The 20,444-nt window shown below is 38.9% G+C and overlaps 1 protein-coding gene across 3 annotated transcripts; it reads right to left on the reverse strand.

Annotated features, from left to right (window-relative positions):
- Positions 1–1,552: 1,552 nt before the first annotated feature.
- LOC110296911 (C-type lectin domain family 4 member A-like) lies at positions 1,553–20,444 on the reverse strand. Of its 3 annotated transcripts, XM_021165714.1 has the most exons (8): positions 20,363–20,444; positions 19,027–19,143; positions 16,178–16,279; positions 14,383–14,386; positions 7,065–7,129; positions 6,794–6,951; positions 5,772–5,884; positions 1,553–1,694 (listed from the first exon to the last, which is right to left on the reverse strand). In XM_021165714.1, the coding sequence occupies exons 1-8, from the start codon at positions 20,442–20,444 to the stop codon at positions 1,553–1,555; spliced, it is 783 nt and encodes a 260-aa protein (XP_021021373.1). The 3 variants fall into 3 exon arrangements, with proteins under 3 accessions (XP_021021373.1, XP_085696085.1, XP_021021374.1); XM_085839959.1 differs by lacking the exons at positions 7,065–7,129; positions 14,383–14,386 and having other exon boundaries at positions 6,794–6,942; XM_021165715.2 differs by lacking the exons at positions 7,065–7,129; positions 14,383–14,386 and having other exon boundaries at positions 6,794–6,948.

Here is a 20,444-nt window from a genome sequence, read left to right on the forward strand (position 1 = left end):
GCTGATGGGAGATCTGAGCATCCCTGAAACAGGGATGGCCTTTGCTGGGATTAAGACAGAAGAAGTGGACTCAGTGCCTTGCCTTAAAAACACTACTAATGACTGCCTATTTACTGCAAACCGACTGTCTCATGGTTTTTAACCTGTGCCAGGATTTCATTCATACATCAGAATTCAGATCATAGAGAGCTAGCAGAATATTTTATTGGATTTGAGTAAAAATGAGTAAAATTTACTCATGGTAAAGTGAATGTGATCCTTTTTAAAAATTAACAATTCCACATTAGAGAATACTTGTCCTGCTTTCCTTTTCTAAAGAGAAGATTTGGTTTAATAAGTAATGTTCAATTTTCCACGAGGAGGGAAATGCTGCCTCAGAGGCTGCTGCAGTTTTACTTCACATATTGATTTATGAAACCAGTTACATGAAGTTGCCTGAACTAGCTCAGGGCTGAGCAAGATTTGTCTGGGTTTCCATTTGTCATGCTTAGCTTGCTACAGGAAATGTTTGAAAAGAAAGAATCAATTGTCTATATTCTTTTCTATGCCAAATTAGTCAGAATATCTTGTGTCAAACTATGCTATTTTTCATTCTTTACTTATCTAAGTCTACACTGTAATCCAGTATTGTTCTTAAACATCATTTAGACATCACACAAAACAGGAATCACTGCATGTTGGTGTCTGGGGCTGCTGCTTTTCATGATTCATTAGAAAGATCAAATGGATAGATAATCTATAATATTACAATAAATACTTACATATTAATTTATCAAATAATCTCAGGAATTCGAGTGAAGAATACATGGTTGTAAAGGGCAGGGTGCTGGGATATCTGACATATTGATGAAGTGAACAAACCGCCAGATAAAATAGAAGAAAATACTGAGATCCATGGTACAATACAATGAAAAAGTTAGCACCATCCTGTATATCTGACTTTTCTTTAAATGGCCATAAGTCTCTATCTGTCTGTCTATCTGTCTGTCTGTCTCTCTCTCTCTCTCTCTCTCTCTCTCTCTCTCTCTCTCTCTCTCTTTCTCTTTCTCTCTCTCTCTCTCTTATACAAACTTACACACACACAATATGGTAATGATTGTTAAGTAATGAAAGGTGTTGTTAAACTTCTTTGAATAATTAATTCACAGTAAATATGTTTGTGTAACAATCCAGACACTTAAATATATATAATTTTACTTCTCAATTTAATGTCAATAAATCCAAAGACATATTAAAAAACACAAATAGACCAAGAGAAAATACCATACTATGGCATGAGCAAATGAAACCTTGGGGAGTTGGCAAAAAGCTCCAAGTGTACCCAAAAGGGACTCTGTACATTCTCTGGTACATAAAAATTCTCAATGAAACTTCATTTTAACACTGAGTAAGTAGATAAATGAACAAGGATATATGTGGGCCAGTGAGTCATGTACAGACCATTTGCTGCCCCCTTAAATTCTGTGAGCTGCTCTTCCACTTGTAGAACTTCCCAGGTGTCTGTGTTATGGCAGCTAACAAAGAAATCGAATCCCCATGAAGAATGTGTGATTCATAGGTATGTTTTCTTCACCTGACAAACTGACTTGTGTTCATCTTCACAAGGGATATCATTCCAGCCCCATCCAGTTGTCTTATGATTTATTATAACACATTGTTCAAAATCTTGGTTGGGCTCACCTTTGTGCCAGAACCTGTAAGGGAGGAAAGAGCATCAGAATATTTGCTGCAATAATGCTTGAAAAGAGGAAGCTATCATCCTATTAGATGCTGAAAAAGCCTTTGACAAAATACAACATCAATTCATGTTGAAAGATCAGGAATTCAAGGTCTATATGTAAATATAATAAAAGCAATATACAACCAACCAATAGCCACCATCAAACTAAATGGAGAGAAACTCAAAGCAATCCCATTAAAATGAAGGACAAGGCTACCCATTCACTCCCTATCTATTCAATATAGTACTCGAAGTTCTAGCCAAAGCAATTACACAAGAAAAGGAGATTAAAGGGATGCAAACTGGGGAGGAAGTAACAATATCACTACTTGCAGATGATATGATAGCATATATACGTGACCCCAAAAATTCTACCACAGAGCTCCTAAAGCTGATAAACAACTTCAGCAAAGTGGCTGGATATAAAATTAACCCAAACAAACCAGTAGCCTTCCTCGAGTCAAAGGATAAATGAGCTGTGAAAGAAATTAGGGAAACAACACTCTTCACAATAGTCACAAATAATACAAAATATCTTGGTGTGACTGTATGACAAGAACTTCAAATACCTGAAGAAAGAAATTGAAGACCTCAGAAAATGGAAAGATCTCCCATGTTCATGGATTGGTAGGATTAATATAGTAAAAATGGCCATCTTGACGAAAGCAATCTACAGATTCAATGCAATCCCTATCAAAATTCCAACTCAGTTCTTCACAGAACTAGAAAGAGCAATTCTCAAATTCATTCGGAATAACAAAAAACTCAGGATAGCAAAAACCATTCTCAACAATAAAAGAAATTCTGGGGGAATCATCATCCCTGACCTCAAGCTGTACTATAGAGCAATAGTGAAAAATCCTGCATGGTATTGGTACAGAGGCAGGCAGGTAGATCAATGGAATAGAATTGAAGACACAGAAATGAACCCACAGACCTATAGTCACTTGATCATTGACAAAGGAGTGGAAAAAAGGCAACGTTTTCAACAAATGGTGCTGGCTCGACTGGTGATCAGCATGTAGAAAAATTGAAATTGGTCCATTCTTATCTCCTTGTACAAAACTCAAGTCCAAGAGAATCAAGGACCTCCACATAAAACCAGATACATTGAAACTTATATAGAAGAAAGTGGGGAAGAGCCTTGAAGATATGTGCACAAGGAAAAAATCCTTAACAGGACAGCAATGGTTTGTGCTGTAAGATCAAGAATCAACAAATGGGACCTCATAAAATTGCAAAGCTTCTGTAATAGAACACTGTCAATAGGACAAAATGGCAACCCACAGATTGAAAAAAAGATCTTTACCAATTCTACATTTGAGAGAGGGCTAATATCTAATATACACAAAGAACTCAAGAAGTTAGACTCCAGAGAACCAAATAATCCTATTTTTAAAATGGGGTACAGAGATAAACAGAGGACTCTCAACTTAGAAATCTCAAATAGCTGAGAGGCACTTAAAGAAATGTTCAATCCTTAGTCATCAGGGAAATTAAAATCAAAACTACCCTGAGATTCCACCTCACATCAGTCAGAATGGCCAAGATCTAAAACTCAGGTGACAGCAGATGCTGGCAAGGATGTGGAGGAAAAGGAAAACTCCTCCATTGCTGGTGGGAATGCAAGCTGGTAAAACCATTCTGGAAATCAGTCTGGTGGTTCTTCTGAAAATTGGAAATAGTTCTACCTTAAAATGCAGCTATACCACTACTGGGCATATACCCAACATATAACTAGGACACATGCTCCACTATGTTCGTAGCAGCCTTATTTATAATACCCAGAAGCTGGAAAACAACCCAGATGTCCCTCAACAGAAGAATGGATACAGAAAATGCAGTAGATTTACACAATGGAGTACTACTCAGCTATTAAAAGTAATGACTTCATGAAATTCTCAAGCAAGTGGATGGAACTAGAAAATATCATTCTGTGTGAGGTAACTCAGACACAAAAAAAAAAACACACATGGTATATAGTCACTAATAAGTCAACATTATCCCAAAAGCTCACAATGCCCATGATACAACCCACAAACCATGTGGAGCTTAGGAAGAAGAAAGACCAGGGTGTGGATGCTTCAGTCCTGCATTGAGGAGGGAACAGGTTGATTGTGGAAGGTGGAGGGAGAAGGGTTCTGGGAGGGAGAGAGGAGGGGGAGAAAATAAGGGGGCAGTATCAGGTACTGCATGGGACAGGAGAGAGGTACAGAGGGTCAGGAAATCGAATAAAACTATGTAGCAGGGAGGATGAGGAAATGGGATAACCATTGGGGGGGGGGGGTCCCAGACACCAGGAAAACAAAAGTCTCTGAGACTTAACAGGGATGATTTTAGCAGAGTAGGGAGAGAGAACCTATAGAAACCATCTCCAGTAGATAGGCACGGCCCACGGTCAAGGAATGGGGCCACCCATCTCAAAGTTTTTAACACAGAAATGTTCCTGCCCAAAGAAAGAATATGGAAAAGAAAATGGAGCAGAGACTGAAGGGTCATCCCGGGTCTGTCCCACCTGGGGCTCCATCTTGTCTGCAGACACCAAACCCACACTGCTGCCTTTGCCAAGATACACTTGCTGACAGGAGCCTGGAATGGCTGCTACTTGGGACGTTCAGCCAGCAACTGACCAGTGCAGATGTGGATGCTTGGAGACAACCATCAGACTGAGCTCAGGGACCCTGGTGGGGGAACTGGTGGAAGGACTGGAGGAGAAGAGGGAGATTGCAACCCCATAGGAAGAACATCGACTGGCCGGACCACCAAGTGCTCCCAGGGTCTAGACTACCAACCAAGGAGTGTACAGCGAGGGATTCATGGCTCCAGACCCATATGTGGTAGAGAATGGCCTTGTATAACATCGATGGGAGGGAAGGCACTTGGTCCTGTGGAGGTATGATGCCCCAGCATAGGGGGATGCTGGAGGGGTGAGGCAAGAGAGTGGAGGGAAGAGCACCCTCATAGAGGTAAAGGAAAAGGAGGAGAGGGAGGTTGTGGGCTGAGGGGCTTGTAGAGGGGTAACCCAGAAGTGAGATATCATTTGAGATGTAAAAGAATAGAATGATTAAGAAAAAACAAAAAACAAAAAAAAGAAAGAAAGAAAAGAAGAAGCAAGCCTGAGGATGAGGTTGGAAATTTTACAATGGAATTATTTTAGAGACTGGAGAGCTAGATCAAACCTTAGTACCAGGGTACAGTCAACCCATTGTGCTTATTTAGATGTTAAAAAGGACTCTTCTTACTCTCATGTTTTAAGAAAGCTTTCCCATTAAACAATGGAACTATTTTAAAGACTGGAGAACTAATTCAACTCTCTAAATAATCTATTTCTATCATGAAGAACAAATAATTTAAAATTCTGGAGTTCTAGTTTTCTCTGAAAACTGAAAACAGAAACCTCACATATATACACATGAATAAAAATAAATTAAATACTAATTTTAAAAATGTAAATGAAAGACTGAAAGCATAATAAAATTCATTGACATATAAAGACTTTGGTTGGATACTTATCATCTACAATCTTCAAACTCACTTTTCTCTTCTCTACCTGGAATATCTCAAAGGACTCCTGTGATGAGCACATGGGAGAGTAAAAGTTACTCCATCCCAGCAGTTACACCAAGAGGGAACTAATTTTGCTTCATAACTGTGATGGTTTGTATATTCTTGGGCCAGGGAGTGGCACCATTTGGAGGTGTGGCCTTGTTGGTATAGGTGTGACCTGGTTGGAGTAGGTGTGTCACTGTGGGTGTGGGTATAAGATCCTCGCCCTAGTTGCCTGGAAGTGAGTCTTCCACTAGCAGCCTTTGGATGAAGACATAGAACTCTCAGCTCTTCCTGCACCATGCCTACCTGGATACTACCATGCTTGATAATAATGAACTGAACCTCTGAACCTGTAAGCCAGCCCCAATTAAATGTTGTTTTTATAAGACTTGCCTTGGTCATGGTGTCTGTTCACAGCAGTAAAACCCTAACTAAGACAATAACCAACAGCTGGAACACCTGAGTTTTCCTCATGCTACAGGACCCAGGACTCTAGACTCACGTAGCACTCTTATTGTATGGTGTCTGATCAATCCATCGCCATTGTCTTTGACCAGCATCCAAAAGTCCTATAAAATAACCAGCACTTGTGTTCAGGTTCCTGGTGATGAAATCCTAAAAGGAAAGAAAGATACAGCTTTCAGCCTGGACTGAGCATTACTTTTTCTGTTACAGAGTTTTTTCTAAGATCTTTTAAAAATTATCATAATGATACAGAATTATAGGATTCAGTGTAATGCACATATGCAAATACACAATCATCAAATCCTACTTTATCTTTCTAGGCCCTTAAATATTTTTTTAAATTTTAGATTAATATATAACAATTTTATATTTTAGAGGTATATTGTGATATTTTGACTGATTTTTTTTCTAGTCACAAAGAGATGGGAAAACAAAGGATCAAGGAATAGGATACACCCCCCAGGAGTGCACATTTTCTATCCACATACCCCAGGAGTGTATGTCATCTCTGGATAATCAGGACACTGTTGAAGTTATCACTCATGTTTAATGACACTGGAAACAATCTCTGACCATGATCATAATGAATCCTCAACTCAGATTCATGTCCCTCTTTTCTTCACCAACACCATTTTTGACTGTTGTACATGAGAGAATTTTATCTAATCATTCTCCATTCAAACCTCAGCTATTTCATTTCTCACAATGAACTGTGACCTCCAGACTGGGTCCTGTTTTTCTGCACCCTTCTCAGTTAGGCAGTTGATTCTACAGGAAGCGTTAGAGTGCTGAAACCACAAACTGGTCTTTCAAGCAGAAGCATTTTGCCCTTCCCTCCAGCCTGGTGTGTTGCATTTCTGACACCATGGTTCCTTGGAAGTTGTTTGGTTCCACTTAAGCGGGACCAAGTTGTAGAAGGCAAAGGCTGAAGTAACCATTCCACATATATGGTGGAAACCCTTCTGCCACAGCACCAACACCCATGTCAACAAAACTCCCTCATAGTAGAAACAGCAGACAGCCTGCTGGGCCCAGACTCTGCTCTCTCCCAGGATGTACCTGCTCTGCCTGGCTGTGGATCACCACCAGATGAGCACCCATGTGGGAGCACTTCTCCTCACTCTCATTCCAAGATGCCTTTGAATCATTCAAAATGAAGTAGCAGTGGGAAACAAATGGTTTCCAATCCTTTGGGCAACAGCTCCAGACTTTGTCTTTGGGGAAAGAAGAAAATGTAAATGCAATGTAATAAAGTCATTCTAAAGCTTTGTGTGTGCAGACACCACATGGAAGCTAGAACTCCCAGATGCAGCAAGAACCATTCTCCCCTCAGGTAACAAGAAACCCAAGTTCACCTCCACTATCGCTAATGTTAAAACCCTTTGTCCTACTGGGGTGGAATCAGAAAAACAGATGTAAAGAACACCCAGACTCTCAGGACATAACACACAACAATCTGGGTATCCAAAGAATATAAATCATCATAACAAGAACAAGAAATTTCATGATAGATAGATAGATAGATAGATAGATAGATAGATAGATAGAGATGGAGATATATAGATATATAAATATATAATATTGCATTTAAATAATACAGATCAATAATTATGGTATCAATATTCTAACTGGAGACTTTTAAATTAGTGTTGATGGAAACACTTCACAAAAATATTACAAAGATTCTAGAGATAAGTGTAAAACATAATACCTCAGGAATTCACACCCTATTTTTATTGTTATAAGAGCTACAGGCAATTAATAACCACCAAAAGACAGAAAAATAATCTTCTCCATGGATGAGCCACCTAAGTGGTTATCCAGTACAGGTGCTTAGCCTTTAAATGGTATGCTTTTATCAAATGAACCCTGCATACCAAGATGCAATAAAAGTGGACATAAACCCTCATATCAAGGCTGGTTGAGACAACCCATTGGAAGAAAAGGGGTCCCATGAGCAGAGGAGTCCTGCTTTTTCTGAAAGGAGACAGGAAAGCAATGAATCTGGGAAATAGGGGAGGTGTTGGGACTGAGAGGAGTGGAGAGAGGGCATGCTGAAGTTGGCATATATTGTATGAGAGAGGCATAAATTTTATAAAAAGGAGTAGACCATCAGGCAATATCAACAGTCTATAATAATTTTTATAGCTTAGACCCTGTGTACAATGTGATGAGACTAGTATTTCATACCTGTCATCTTGCTCAAAAATAATTACTCAAATTTTAATACAGGAGTATCCTATAACATGCTAGATCAGCCACCCTACTAATCAGAATTATGTAAAACATGGATCTCCTGAAAACATATCCCAACCAAGAGAAGACTAAAGAGATTTGACAGCTAAGTACAATGTGGTGTCCCAGATGAAAGTCTAATCATCATGATCATCAATCAGTGTTGAAGTCAGTACTTACTCACTAATTGTAGCAACCATGAATGCCTTTATAAGATGCTCATATAGGGGATGGTGTGTGTAAATGTGGTGTTAGAACAGTATCTTTATCATCATGTGAAATCTTCTATAAATTTAAAAAGTTCTCAAGGAATCTGTTAGAGCTTTAAGTAATTTTAATTCATGACACAAGATTTCATCATCTTCTTCAAGATATAGATATATACATATATACATATATGTATATGCATGAATATATATGTGTGCAGAGATGGTTCAAAAATAAGCAAAACCTAGAAAAATATACATTAGAATGACTTTTACAAACAAGACTTGTATAAACAAATGGAGATATACATGTCAGGTTTTCTGGTCTGATATAAATGTACATGTGAACTCCACTTCTTAGTACAAGCAACCTGGAAGTCTACTAGAACTATCAGACAACACAGGCAGATATTCCCTAGTCAACTGCAGACTTGCTAGCCTGAAGAATAGGTAGGAAGCTCACCTGTGGAATCTCTCACTCCCTCAGTTCCCACAAACACAATCCTCCATCATCCCTCCCTTACCACAACCATCACTTTACCTTGCCCTAGCCCCCAACTCCAGAGGCTATCTTCTGCTTAGCAGGCCACACCAGCCAGAAGAACAGTAAGCAAACTCAGGCTGGGACTCATTGCTTGATTAGAGGCCACATCGGGTTCTAGAAATCCGAAGAGACCACTGGCCCTTGGACCATCTCCATTCTCTTAGTGTACCTGCCTCCTCCCTACTCTGTCCCAGACCAACTGGAATAGAGATTCCTGATCAACAAGACATCATGCCTTCTGGCAAAAGTCTAGCTCACAACACAGGCAGAGAACTTCTGCTGGACCTCAGGTCAGTCAGACCAGTAGACCAGAGAAGAAACAGAAACCAAGGAATAAAACACCCACCAAACAAAGACAAACTCAGAAATTGGTACCTAAACCTATAATCATCCCAAACCAAATGCCTAAACTGTGAGTCAAGAAGTGCCAAGGCAATATGTCACCACCAGAGCCCAGCTATCTTACTATAGCAAACCCTGAATAGTCCAACACAGCTAAAGCACAAGAAAAAATACCTTAGGTCCAACTTTATAAAGATGATAGATGCCTTAGGAAATAAATAAAAATCCCTTAAAGAAATCAAGCAAAAGACAAACAGAAAATTGAAGGAAATGAATAAATCCCTTAAAGATAACCAAAAAAGCAAAGCAAAGAAAAAACATACTGTTGAAGGAAACAAGTAAAACTGCTCAAGACCTAAAAACAGAAATAAAAATCATAAAGAAAACACAAACTGAGGGAATCCTAGAGATGGAAAACCTAAGTAATCAAACAGGAACTACAGACACAAACATCAGCAACCAAATACAAGAGATGGAAGAGCCTCATGCACTGAAAGTAACAATAAAAGAAATAGATAACTTTGGCCAAAAACAAAATGTGAAATCTAAAAACTTTCTTACAGAAAACAACCAGAAAATCTAGGAATTCGTGGGAAAATTAAACCTAAGAACAATAGGAACAGAACAAGAAAAAGAATTCCAACTCAAACACCCAGAAAATATTTTAAACAAAATTATAGAGTGAAAGTTTTATTTTTTTATTTTTATTAAATATTTTCTTAATTTACATTTCAAATGTTATGCCCTTTCTTAGTTTCACCTGTGAAAATCCCCTATTTCCTCCCTGCTTCCCTGCTTCCCCTGCTTCCCCTGCTCCCCAACCCACCCACTCCCACTTTCTGGCCCTGGCATTCCCCTATACTGGGGCATAGAACCTTCACAGGACCAAGGGCCTCTCCTCCCATTGATACCCGACTAGGCCATCCTCTGCTACATATGCAGCTAGAGCCACAAATCCTACCATGTGTTTTTTTTTTTTTTTATTGGTGGTTTAGTCCTAGGGAACTCTGGGGTAAGAAGGAGATAAATATAAAGGAGAAGAAGTATACAGAATAACAAATAAATTGAACCATTTAAAAAGGTCCTCTCCTTTCCCTTCTCAAAAGAGAAGAGGAAGATGTAACAGAGAGAAGGCTTGTGTGAAGGGGTACTGGGAGGAGACGAAGGGATGATATTGGGTTGTAAAGTGAATAAATAAATATATTTTTAAGTATTAAGAAAACATAATATATTAATATCTATGAGATAGTTAGAAATTACATGCTGTGCTGTAATGAAATCTATGTGTGTGTGTTATTTCTTATAATGTATAAATTTTTTAACACATCCAGTTCTTCAGAAACATAATAAAGCTCTGCACTTACTTAAAAAAAAAATTTCACCACATAAGAAGGAAAGCACTGAACATACAGAACAAAGGAAGAAGATTAAAAGCTTCACGAGGAAAAGGTCAAGTAACATATAAATGCAGACCTATAACAGTTATACCCTATTTCTCAATGGAGACTCTAAAAGTCAGAGGGGCCTAGACAGATGCACTGCATACTCTGAGACCACAGATGCCAGCCCAGATTGCCATACCACTGTAGTAGTCACTTTCAATCACTATAGATGGAGAAAGCAAAATATTTTGTGACAAATTCAAATTCAAATAATATCTATTTATAAATCCAGGTGATACTAGAAAGAAAACTCCAACCCAAGGAGGTAAACTACAAGCATGGAAACAAAAGGAATGTGTAACCTCACACAAGCAAAACCAAAAGAAGGGAAGCATACCCTTTGCATCCTAACATACACACATACACACATACACACACACACACACACACACACACACACAGTGCCTGCATAAAGAAATAGGAAAGATCTCATTCTAGCAACTTAACAGCACACCTGAATGCTCTAGAATAAAAAGAAGCAAACACACCCAAGAGAAGGAGATGGAATGAAATAATCAAACTGAGAATTGAAATCAACAAAATATAAACAAAGACAACAATATCAAAAATCAATGAAACAAAGAGCTGGTTCTTTGAAAAATTCAACTAGATAGACAAAGTCTATCCAAACTAAATGAAAGATGGAAAGAGAATATCAAAATTAACAAAATTGGAAATAAGAAGGGAGTCATAACATCAGACACTGAGGATATCCAAAGAATCATTAGGTCACACTTTACAAGTCTTTATTCTAAAAAATTGGAAAATCTAAAAGAAATGGATAATTTTCTAAATAGATACCACTTACCAAAGTTAAATCTATCAGAAAAACAGATTCAGTAGACCTATAACCCATAAGGAAATAGAAGTAGTCATTAAAATTCTCCCAACAGAAAAAAAAAGGCCTATGTGGTTTTAGCACAGAATTCCATCAGACTTTCTAAAAGTGAGTTAACACCAATATTCCTCAAATTAGATCACAAAATAGAAACAGAAGGAACATTGCCAAATTCATTTTATGAGGCCACAATCACCCTGATACCCAAATCAAACAAAGATTTGACAAACAACAAGAGTTACAGACCAATTTCCCTCATGAACACACATACAAAAATATTCAATAAAATGCTTGCAAACTAAATCCAAGAATACATCAAAAAGATCATCCACCAGGATCAAGTAAGCTTCATCCCAGGGAGGCAGAGATGGTTCCATATATGAAAATCAATAAATGTAATCCAACATACAAACAAACTGAAAGAGAAAAAAGAGATCATCTTCATCTTAGATGAAGAAAAGGCCTTTGACAAGATCCAACACCATTTTATAATAAAAGTCCTAGAGGGGTTAAGAATATACAAGACATACCTAAATATAATCAAGGCAACTTATAAGTATGTAGCCAACATCAAGTTAAATGGAGGGAAAAATCAAAGCAATTCCATGAAAATTAGGATCAGTAGGATTAACATAGTAAAAATGGCCATTTTACCAAAACCAATCTTGACATTAAATGCAATCCCATCAATAATCCAATTCAATTCTTTATAGACCTTGAAAGGACAATTCTCAACTTCATATGAAAAACATAAAATCCAAACAGCTAAAACAATTCTGAACAATATAAGAATTTTTGGAGCGCTGCCCTTAAGCTCCCCTGATTCATCAGAGGCTCTTCAGGAGGCCTGACAATGGGAGCTCACACTCACAGCTATCGGACTGCAGCCATGGACTGTGTCTACATGGATACTGCAGCCACCCTGTTCAAGATGGGCAAGTTGGAAGTTTGGAAGTTGTTTGCCACCCCAAAGTGTGAGCCAACACCTATAGCAAATAAATGTTATATGTATGTCCCTTGGAGGGGTAGAATTTCTGTAGGTGTCACCATCCCTTGTTGGAAGCTATTAAGACAACTCTTGATCTCTGAATTGGGCCTCTCCCCCCGAGAAGAAAAGGGGGTCAAAAGCGGGCCACCGACACACCAATTCCGAGAATGTTCCAGCCCTAAGCCATCGCTGATATCCTGACCACACCCTGATACCACCAAGTTCCTGCTTCCCCGTGTAGCTAACAAAAGAAAGAATTTCTATTGCCCCCCCCATAAGTACTTCTCCTTTTTCTTGTATTGCCCTACCCCTCCCACTGATAAGTATCTGTACTTCCCCTTTTGCTTGTGCATTTAAGCCTTGGACCTTTTTCAATAGAATTGGGGCCTTGATACATTCCAGAACAGTTTCCGTGTTGTTATTCGTACAAGGCCCTCGTCCCTCTCTACCCCCCATTTGGTTCTTAGGAGGAGGTCCCCTCGAGACCCTCGAATAACTGGACCTGCTGGACGGGTCAATCCCTGATTTCAAGGTGTACTACAGAACTATAGTAATGAAATCCTCATAGTATTGGCATAAAAGCAGACACACTGATTAATGAAATTAAATGGGAGACTCAAGGGTAAATCCATACACTTATGGACACCTTATTTTTGACAGAAGCCAGAACTACACAATGGAAAAAAGAAAGCATTTTCAACAAATGGTGCGAGTCTAACTGGATGTCTGTATGTAGAAGAATGCAAATAGATCCATATCTATAACCAGGGACAAAACTCAGGTTCAAGTGGATTAAATATCTCAACATTAACCCAGACACACTGAACCTTATAGAAGACATAAGGAATATCCTTGAACACATTGGCACAGGAGACAACTTCCTAAACAGAACACTGATAGTGCAGGCACGTAGATCAACAATTAATAAACAGGACCTTATGAAACTTAAAAGCTTTTTCTGTTAGACAAAGGACACTGTCAATAGGACAAAATGGTAGCATCCAGAACAGGAAAAGATTTTGACCAACTTCACATGCAACAAGGTGCTAATATATCCAAAATATATAAAGAACTCAAGAAACTAGACATCAACAAACCAAAAAAATCCAGATCTGAACAGAATTCTCAATAGAGGAATATCAAATAGCTGAGAACCCCTTAGAGAAGTGTTTAACATACTTAGCAATCAGGGATATAGAACTTAAAAACTACATTAAGATTCCATCTCATACCCATTAGAATGCCTAAGATCAAAAACTCAAGTGACAGCTCACAATGGTCACAGCACAAGGGGAACACTTCTCCACTGCTAGTGGGAGTGCAAACGTGTACAGACACTATGGAAATCAATATGGCTGTTCCTCAAGAAATTGGAAATCAATTTACCTCAAAACCCAGCTGTACCCAACTTGGGAATATACCCTAAAGGTTCTATCCTATCACAAGGACATTGTTCAACTGTGTCAATAGCAGCTTTATTCATAATAGCTACAAACTGGGGGGGGGGACACTAGATATTCCTCAGAGAAGAATGGAGTTTTTAAAATGTGGTACACTTACACAATGAAGTATTGCTTGGCTATTTTTAAAATGGCATCATGAAATTTGCAGGCAAGTGGAAAGAACTAGAAAAAATAGCTCTGTGTAAGGTAACCCATAACCCAGATGCTGAAAGACAAACATAGTATGTATTCTATGTTATAAATGTATATTAGCTGTTAATTAAAAGATAATCTTACTACAACCCACAAACCCAAAAAGACTAAATATCAAGGAGGCACATGAATCTCCTTGGGAAGGGGAAATATAATAGATCTTATGGGTAGACTACAGGGCAGGTGGAAAGTAGGACAGGAAAGATCAAGTTGGGGGGATGGGAGTGAGTACAGGGAAAGATGTCTGGAATTGTGGGCATTTGGGGATCGATGTGGAAAGCTAATGCAATGGAAAGTCCCTGTGATCTACAAGGGTGACCCTAGTGAAGACTCCTAGTAATGGGTGATACAGAGTCTGAACTGGCTACCTTCTGTAACCATGCAAGACTCCCAGACATGGGGCTGGCACTCCAACCCACCCACAAAACCTTTGACCTACAATGTGTCCTGCCTGCAAGATGTGCTGAGGTGACACAGAACTTGTGGGAATAGCCAACCAATGGCTGATCCAACTTGAGGCCCAAGCCACAAGAGGGAGCCCATGTCCAACACTGCCTGGATGGCTAGGAGCTAAGACTGAATAGCCCAGACACCTAGGCTAACCCAGACACCTAAGCAAACACAACTGGAAAAAAATGTCAATGAAATGATTCCTAATAATTTTCTGCTATACTCATAGATCCTTGCCTAGCCCAACTGTCATCAGAAAGCCTTCCTCCAGCAACTGATGAAAACTGATGCAAAGACCCACAGCCAAACACTAGACAGAGCTTGGGGAATGTAGAAGAAGATGGGGAGGAAGGATTGTAGGATCCAGAGGGGTCAAGGACACCAAGAGAACATGACTAAGCAATGTTCACAGAGGTTCACAGAGACTAAATCAACAATCACAGAGCCTATACAGACCTGCACGAAGGCCTCTGCATGTATGTTATGTTTGTCTAACTTGGTGTTCTTGGTGTTCTACTCCTAACAGTAGAGTGGGCTTGTCTCTGTGCTATGTTCACTCCAGTGCGGTCTGCTTGGTAGGCCTAAGGGCCTGAAAGCAGTCACGAGGTGAAGAGTTTCAAGGAAACTTTGCCTCCTGGAACCTTGGTATTCCCATAGCCCATATACTCAAAACCTGTCCCTGCATTAGTCTGGTGCATGGATCCATGTGCTCTCTTTCAGTATTGTTTTATTATAAGTGCCTTTAAGGATTGATTTTTGACATATAGCTAAGCCTCCACCAGTGTTCCAATGGTTCCTAGAAAATCCTCAAAGCTGACCGTGAGCTTGGAATTCAGTAAGAATGTTACCTATTCAGTAACATTCAAATTCACTTCTAGTAGAGACAGTGAAAATAATCAGGCATTACAAACTACAGAGCTAGGAGAGCTCAGGGCTAGTCTGCATAGTAATTACTTAGGACAATAGCCGAGTCACACCCTAACACAGAATATACAATGGCCTAGCAAATAGGTGGGTTGTCTCATGAAAGAGTTAGTGGAAGGGAATTCCCCTGGTACAGGTTTCTTCACTAGGACCAGAGGAATAGCATAATCAGGTATTTATTAACTAGCATTACATCATAGCATTCACCTGGCTCCATTTTAAGTTGTAAACAAGGACTATGCATTACTTTTGTGTCACTGTAACATGGTGGATGTGTACGCCTGGTTTATTTGTTTTTCTTCTGTAATAAAAAGTCTGGCGTTCGTTTGGACAATACATTCAGACCCAACACACTTTATCGTGTCATGTCTGTTTGTCACCCCATTCTCGCCAACTCCATGTCTACTTGCTGGAACCCCTGATTCCCACAGATTGAGGGGAGCCAACTAGGCTCAGTCCGTGGCATCTCTGACACTCTGCCTGCTCTTGGGTTCATTTTCCTCCTCCTGGATTACTTTGTTCAGCCTTGATATCAGGTCTGGTACCTAGTCTTACTGTAACCTGTTATGCCAGGTTCTATGGATATCCCTGGGAGGCCTCCTCTTTTTTGGAGGGAAGCACAGGAGGTGTGAATCTGGGGAAGAAGGGGGTAGGAGGCAGGGACTGGGAGGAGTGGATGGAGGGGAAATGGTGATTGGGTGTAATTACTGAGAGAATAAGTGAAAGAGAAAGACAGACAGAGACAGAAAGAAAAAGGATTTATATAAAACTATTACACTCTACAACAGCAACCAAACACTTAGATATGTTTATTCTTACCTTCCATGAGTGAACCATTTTTTGTGCAGTTCAATTCCTTGTACGTTAAAATTTTTGCAGCTTCTTTTTCTTCAAGGAGTTGCGAGTACTTTTGAAAATAAACTGGAAGAAAACAACCAAAACCACTCATTTTCATGATAGAAGCATACCTTCTTCCTATTTCTTTATTTACTGGTACTAATATCTACAACATCCACATTACATAAGTAGACAGAGCCTGACCACAATTCCCATCACCCTATAGTCAATGGAATCCTCAGCCTCCTAATTTGAAACCACAGATACTTTCAGAACTCACAGAAACGCAAATGACTTAAAAGGCAGGATGAATCCATTATCATGGCTCTAAAGGGAGTGAACCATACCCTTCAATGCTGAATGTACGATGAAAATGTTAATTCTTCAACGAGATGAAGCAGAGATAGATACCCATATTTAAGGATGTAAACGACCTTCTTGTTGGGAGGAAAAGGGATTTGCTAATTCTGAGTAGTTATAGGCTATTTTAGAATGGGAAGTAAGAAAAAGAAAAACCAACAAGTATCTACAGGGCATTGCTTTCTTTCTTAAACTCACATCTTTTCGTCTGAGTTGCTCCTCCATGTACCAGACTCTCGCTCACTCAGAATCAAACTGACTGGCCTCTCCCTCTACATCTGAATGACTTCACTCTCCTGCCTGTGTCTTTGTCCTCCTTATTCCATCACTTTTGCTTCCTCCATTTCTCCAACACCAGCTCTGAAAAGGGTCATCAGTAATATCCCAGGGCACTCATTGGCCTTCTTGGCATTGGACTTGAGCCCAGTTGTTCTCTTTCCCTTCAGCCCTTGAACCATTGCTCTATCAGGTTTTACCTCACCTTTTGACCATCAATTCTTGCCATCCACCCCTTTAAAATGTAACTTTCTACAGCCCTATCATTATCCTTCCTTCTCATACAAATTCTTCCCGAGTGATGTCATGTATTGCTTGTCATATGATTGTCATATTTTGTCTGCTGTCTATTTGTATGAGATTTTTTTGCTCACTAAATACAAACATATTAGGTTCACCTCAATATGCCTAAAACTAAAGTCAACATCTACCCACTTAAACGTATAATTTATCATATATTCTCTACCTCTTTGATCAACTTCATAGTTACTGAGTTTTCATCATAAGAATAGTAAAGTCACATTTTACTTCTTGGACCCCTTAATTCCTAGACTCCATACTCATCAAGCATCTATTTCCTTGATCCTATACCTTTTACATCTCAAAGCTGCCTCCTTCCATGTTCTCCGGACACTTATTTCATTATCAGATTACAAATTAGCCTTCTCATTTATTTCTTTGCCCTAATAATTCTATTTTCAGATTCCTGCAAAAACACCATCTATAACCTAAAAACAGCTACACAAGTTCTTTATTTGAAACAGTACAATGGTTCTCCATGGCACTGAGGGTTTGCAAAAAATAACCACAATTTTTAACTTCTGTATTCACACACCATTGCAATGTGGTTTTGCAACTGTCACAGTTCAAATTGAAAAAAAAAAAAAAGTTTCCTGTTTGAGCTCACCAAGAGAATGTGCAAAATGAGCTCTGATCTACTAAATTTTTTTGAGAGCCTGGCTCATGGCCACCCTCAATCTTGGAAATCTACAAGCTACCATGTAAATAAGCCCCAGCCCTCCTAAGGACTCATAAAGGTGAGCCACACTGTTAGCCATTCCAGCTGGCCTCCTCTTCCTCAGAGCCTGAGTTGCCTGGACACATACACATGCCTAAGTTCAGCTAGGACAAGAGGAGCCATTCAGTGGAGATCAGCCTAAATTGCCAAACCATAGAAGAATGAGATAAATAAATATGTGTATTGGCTCATTACATTGACATGGATTTATTAAGTAGAAAACAATACTTGATTAAAGAACACTCTTTAGGAGAAATAACTGGTTTTGTACGGGTGCACAGCACATGTTCTGCATCCTGCTTGTGTCTACCTAGGGAAATGTCATTTCTTCTACACTTAGCACTGTGTGCTTCAGCCACTCATGCTTCAGTTTCATCCCTCTGTGACATTCTTGGTACCCACAGTTCTAGGTGTCACCTCTTTTAGGAAAGCTATCACAACACAACACTTCCAGAACAATGTTGCAGACCCTAGTTTATTTTCATCAGATATAGTCTTTTACATAGCCCAGGCTAGCTCCACACTTACTGTCCTATTATCTAACATCCTGAGTAGCTGGGATAATAAGAGTCTGCCATTATATTTAGCTGACACAGATTCATTGACTTTCCTCTAAATTTCTTGAGAACAGAGTCTGTGTTCTTCCTGGACTTGGTTTGACACATCATCTGTAATACATTAATGTGTGCTATTACTATATTATTACTATTACTTTATTCTGAGTGTGCAAATAAATGAGTAAAGCATCCTAAATATACAACTTTTCATGCATTTTTTAAATTTTTTATACACTCTCAAATCTTTGATGAACAGAAATCCACCCATTTGCTCAGGTTGCTTTTAGATTTCTCATAATATTAGGCAGGACAGAAGTAGCTAGGAATTAGCTGAAGAACTCTTCTTGGATAGTTTCTTCCTAGCTCTTTCTTGTCCACAAGCTCACATTAGATGAAAGAGCCCTATACACATACAGCTTGACATCTTGATGCAAATGAAAAAATGTAGATTTGACCTCTTAGCCTAATAAAGACAATCCCGCACAGACACTCATGAATGTGATTTTAATTTTCACCAAAGAATATTTCTTCTTCATATTTCCATTAAATGCCAAGTGCTAGAGTGGAACCTCTCTTCCTCTAAGGCAGACATGGCCCATTGATGTGTGCAGGATACTTACTGATAAAAGCAACTAAGAATGTGATTGCCAGCAGCAGGAGAAGTACCATCACGGATGTAAGAAGCAGTGAGGGGGAACCAGGCTTACTTAGATCACGGATAGGTTTCTCTCTGGGAGCTAGAAGGAGAAGCACATTCATTTCATTAGAAATAAGTTCCATATTTGTTTCTTCTTTTCCACACTTCTCTTTACCCATTTTCTCTGGAATACATAATTTACTAATAGTATGAACATTTCAAGTAACAGAAAAATAAAAGCACAAACTTACACTGTTGAAATAACTGATATTAATATTTTGAGATCTGAAAAATACTTTATATATATATATATATATATATAGGAAAATACTTGGTTCATATCCTTTCATGGAGGGGTGTGTGTGTGTATGTGTGTGTGTGTGTGTGAAGGGAAGTGTAATGAGGTAGAATCTCACTGTGTAGTACTGGATGGTCTGCAACTCATTATGTAGACCAGACTGGGCTCAAATCTTCAGTGATCTTTCTGCCTCTGCCTCCTCAGTGCTGGAACTAGGCCAATCCTGGTCCTTGCAGTAAATCTTAAAGTACGTACATATAAAGTGTTTTCCTGCATGATGACCCAACATAAATAGTGCCACCTGGCCTACGACTTTTCTTTACATTAGTATTGAAAATACATTTTCATTTCACTGTGTTTTCTTAGTGTTCTTTATTATAGATTCAGCACTGTATACTTAAATAACTTCCAAACTGCCAAAATATTAAAGACACATATACAATAACAGATAAATATATCTATTCATAGTCCATCACTTTAGCATAATGTCTGTCTGCTAGCCACCACCACATGGCTGGAAACTTCATGGACAAAGGTAGAATTTAGTGGCACAGCAACTGGCCATCAAGTGAGAGGTTCTGCTGTGATTTATAGTATAAATGAAAAAGTTCCTTCAAGATAAAATCTCAACACAGAAACAGTTTTCATGAAGTTACAAAATACTGTCAAACATAGAGGGGAGAGATCACTATTAAACAATATGACTTCATTTTCAGAAAAAATATGTATTTATGTTCATTTATATAGAGCGGTAAATGCAGCAAGATTCAAGGTTTCGTTTCTGTAAATGGCAAGAGCAAAAGACATTATGAGAAAGATTTTCCTTCCCACTATATAACTGTCCAGCTCTTCAAGTCGATCTACAAACAGTTTAAACAACTGAGACTCCAGTAAAATACCAGATGGGAGCACTCAAAGAATCATTCACAAATACCACCTAATTTTGCTAATGGCCATTCCTTTATCCTCCTGTCTACAGAAGTACAGAAAGGTGGTTTTGTTTTCTTTTGTTTTGTTTTACCTGCAGGACATTTTGAGTAGGTGTCCAAGGAGTCGGATTCATTCGTGATCCTCACTTCTGCATAAGTGATTTCTGAAGCCAT

Source organism: Mus caroli, unplaced genomic scaffold (genome assembly GCF_978045245.1).
Source record: "Mus caroli unplaced genomic scaffold, Mus_caroli_1 scaffold_7, whole genome shotgun sequence".
NCBI classification, from domain to species: Eukaryota; Metazoa; Chordata; class Mammalia; order Rodentia; family Muridae; genus Mus; species Mus caroli.

Bases quoted from the DNA above. Each gene is read 5' to 3' on its own strand.
- LOC110296911 (XM_021165714.1), bottom strand. From the start codon at position 20,444: ATGGCTTCAGAAATCACTTATGCAGAAGTGAGGATCACGAATGAATCC. The intron at 19,144-20,362 runs GTAAAACAAAAC...TTCTCCTTCTAG, and splicing joins CTACTCAAAATGTCCTGCAG to CTCCCAGAGAGAAACCTATC. The intron at 1,695-5,771 runs GTGAGTCTAGAG...CCTCCCTTACAG, and splicing joins CCATACAATAAGAGTGCTAC to GTTCTGGCACAAAGGTGAGC.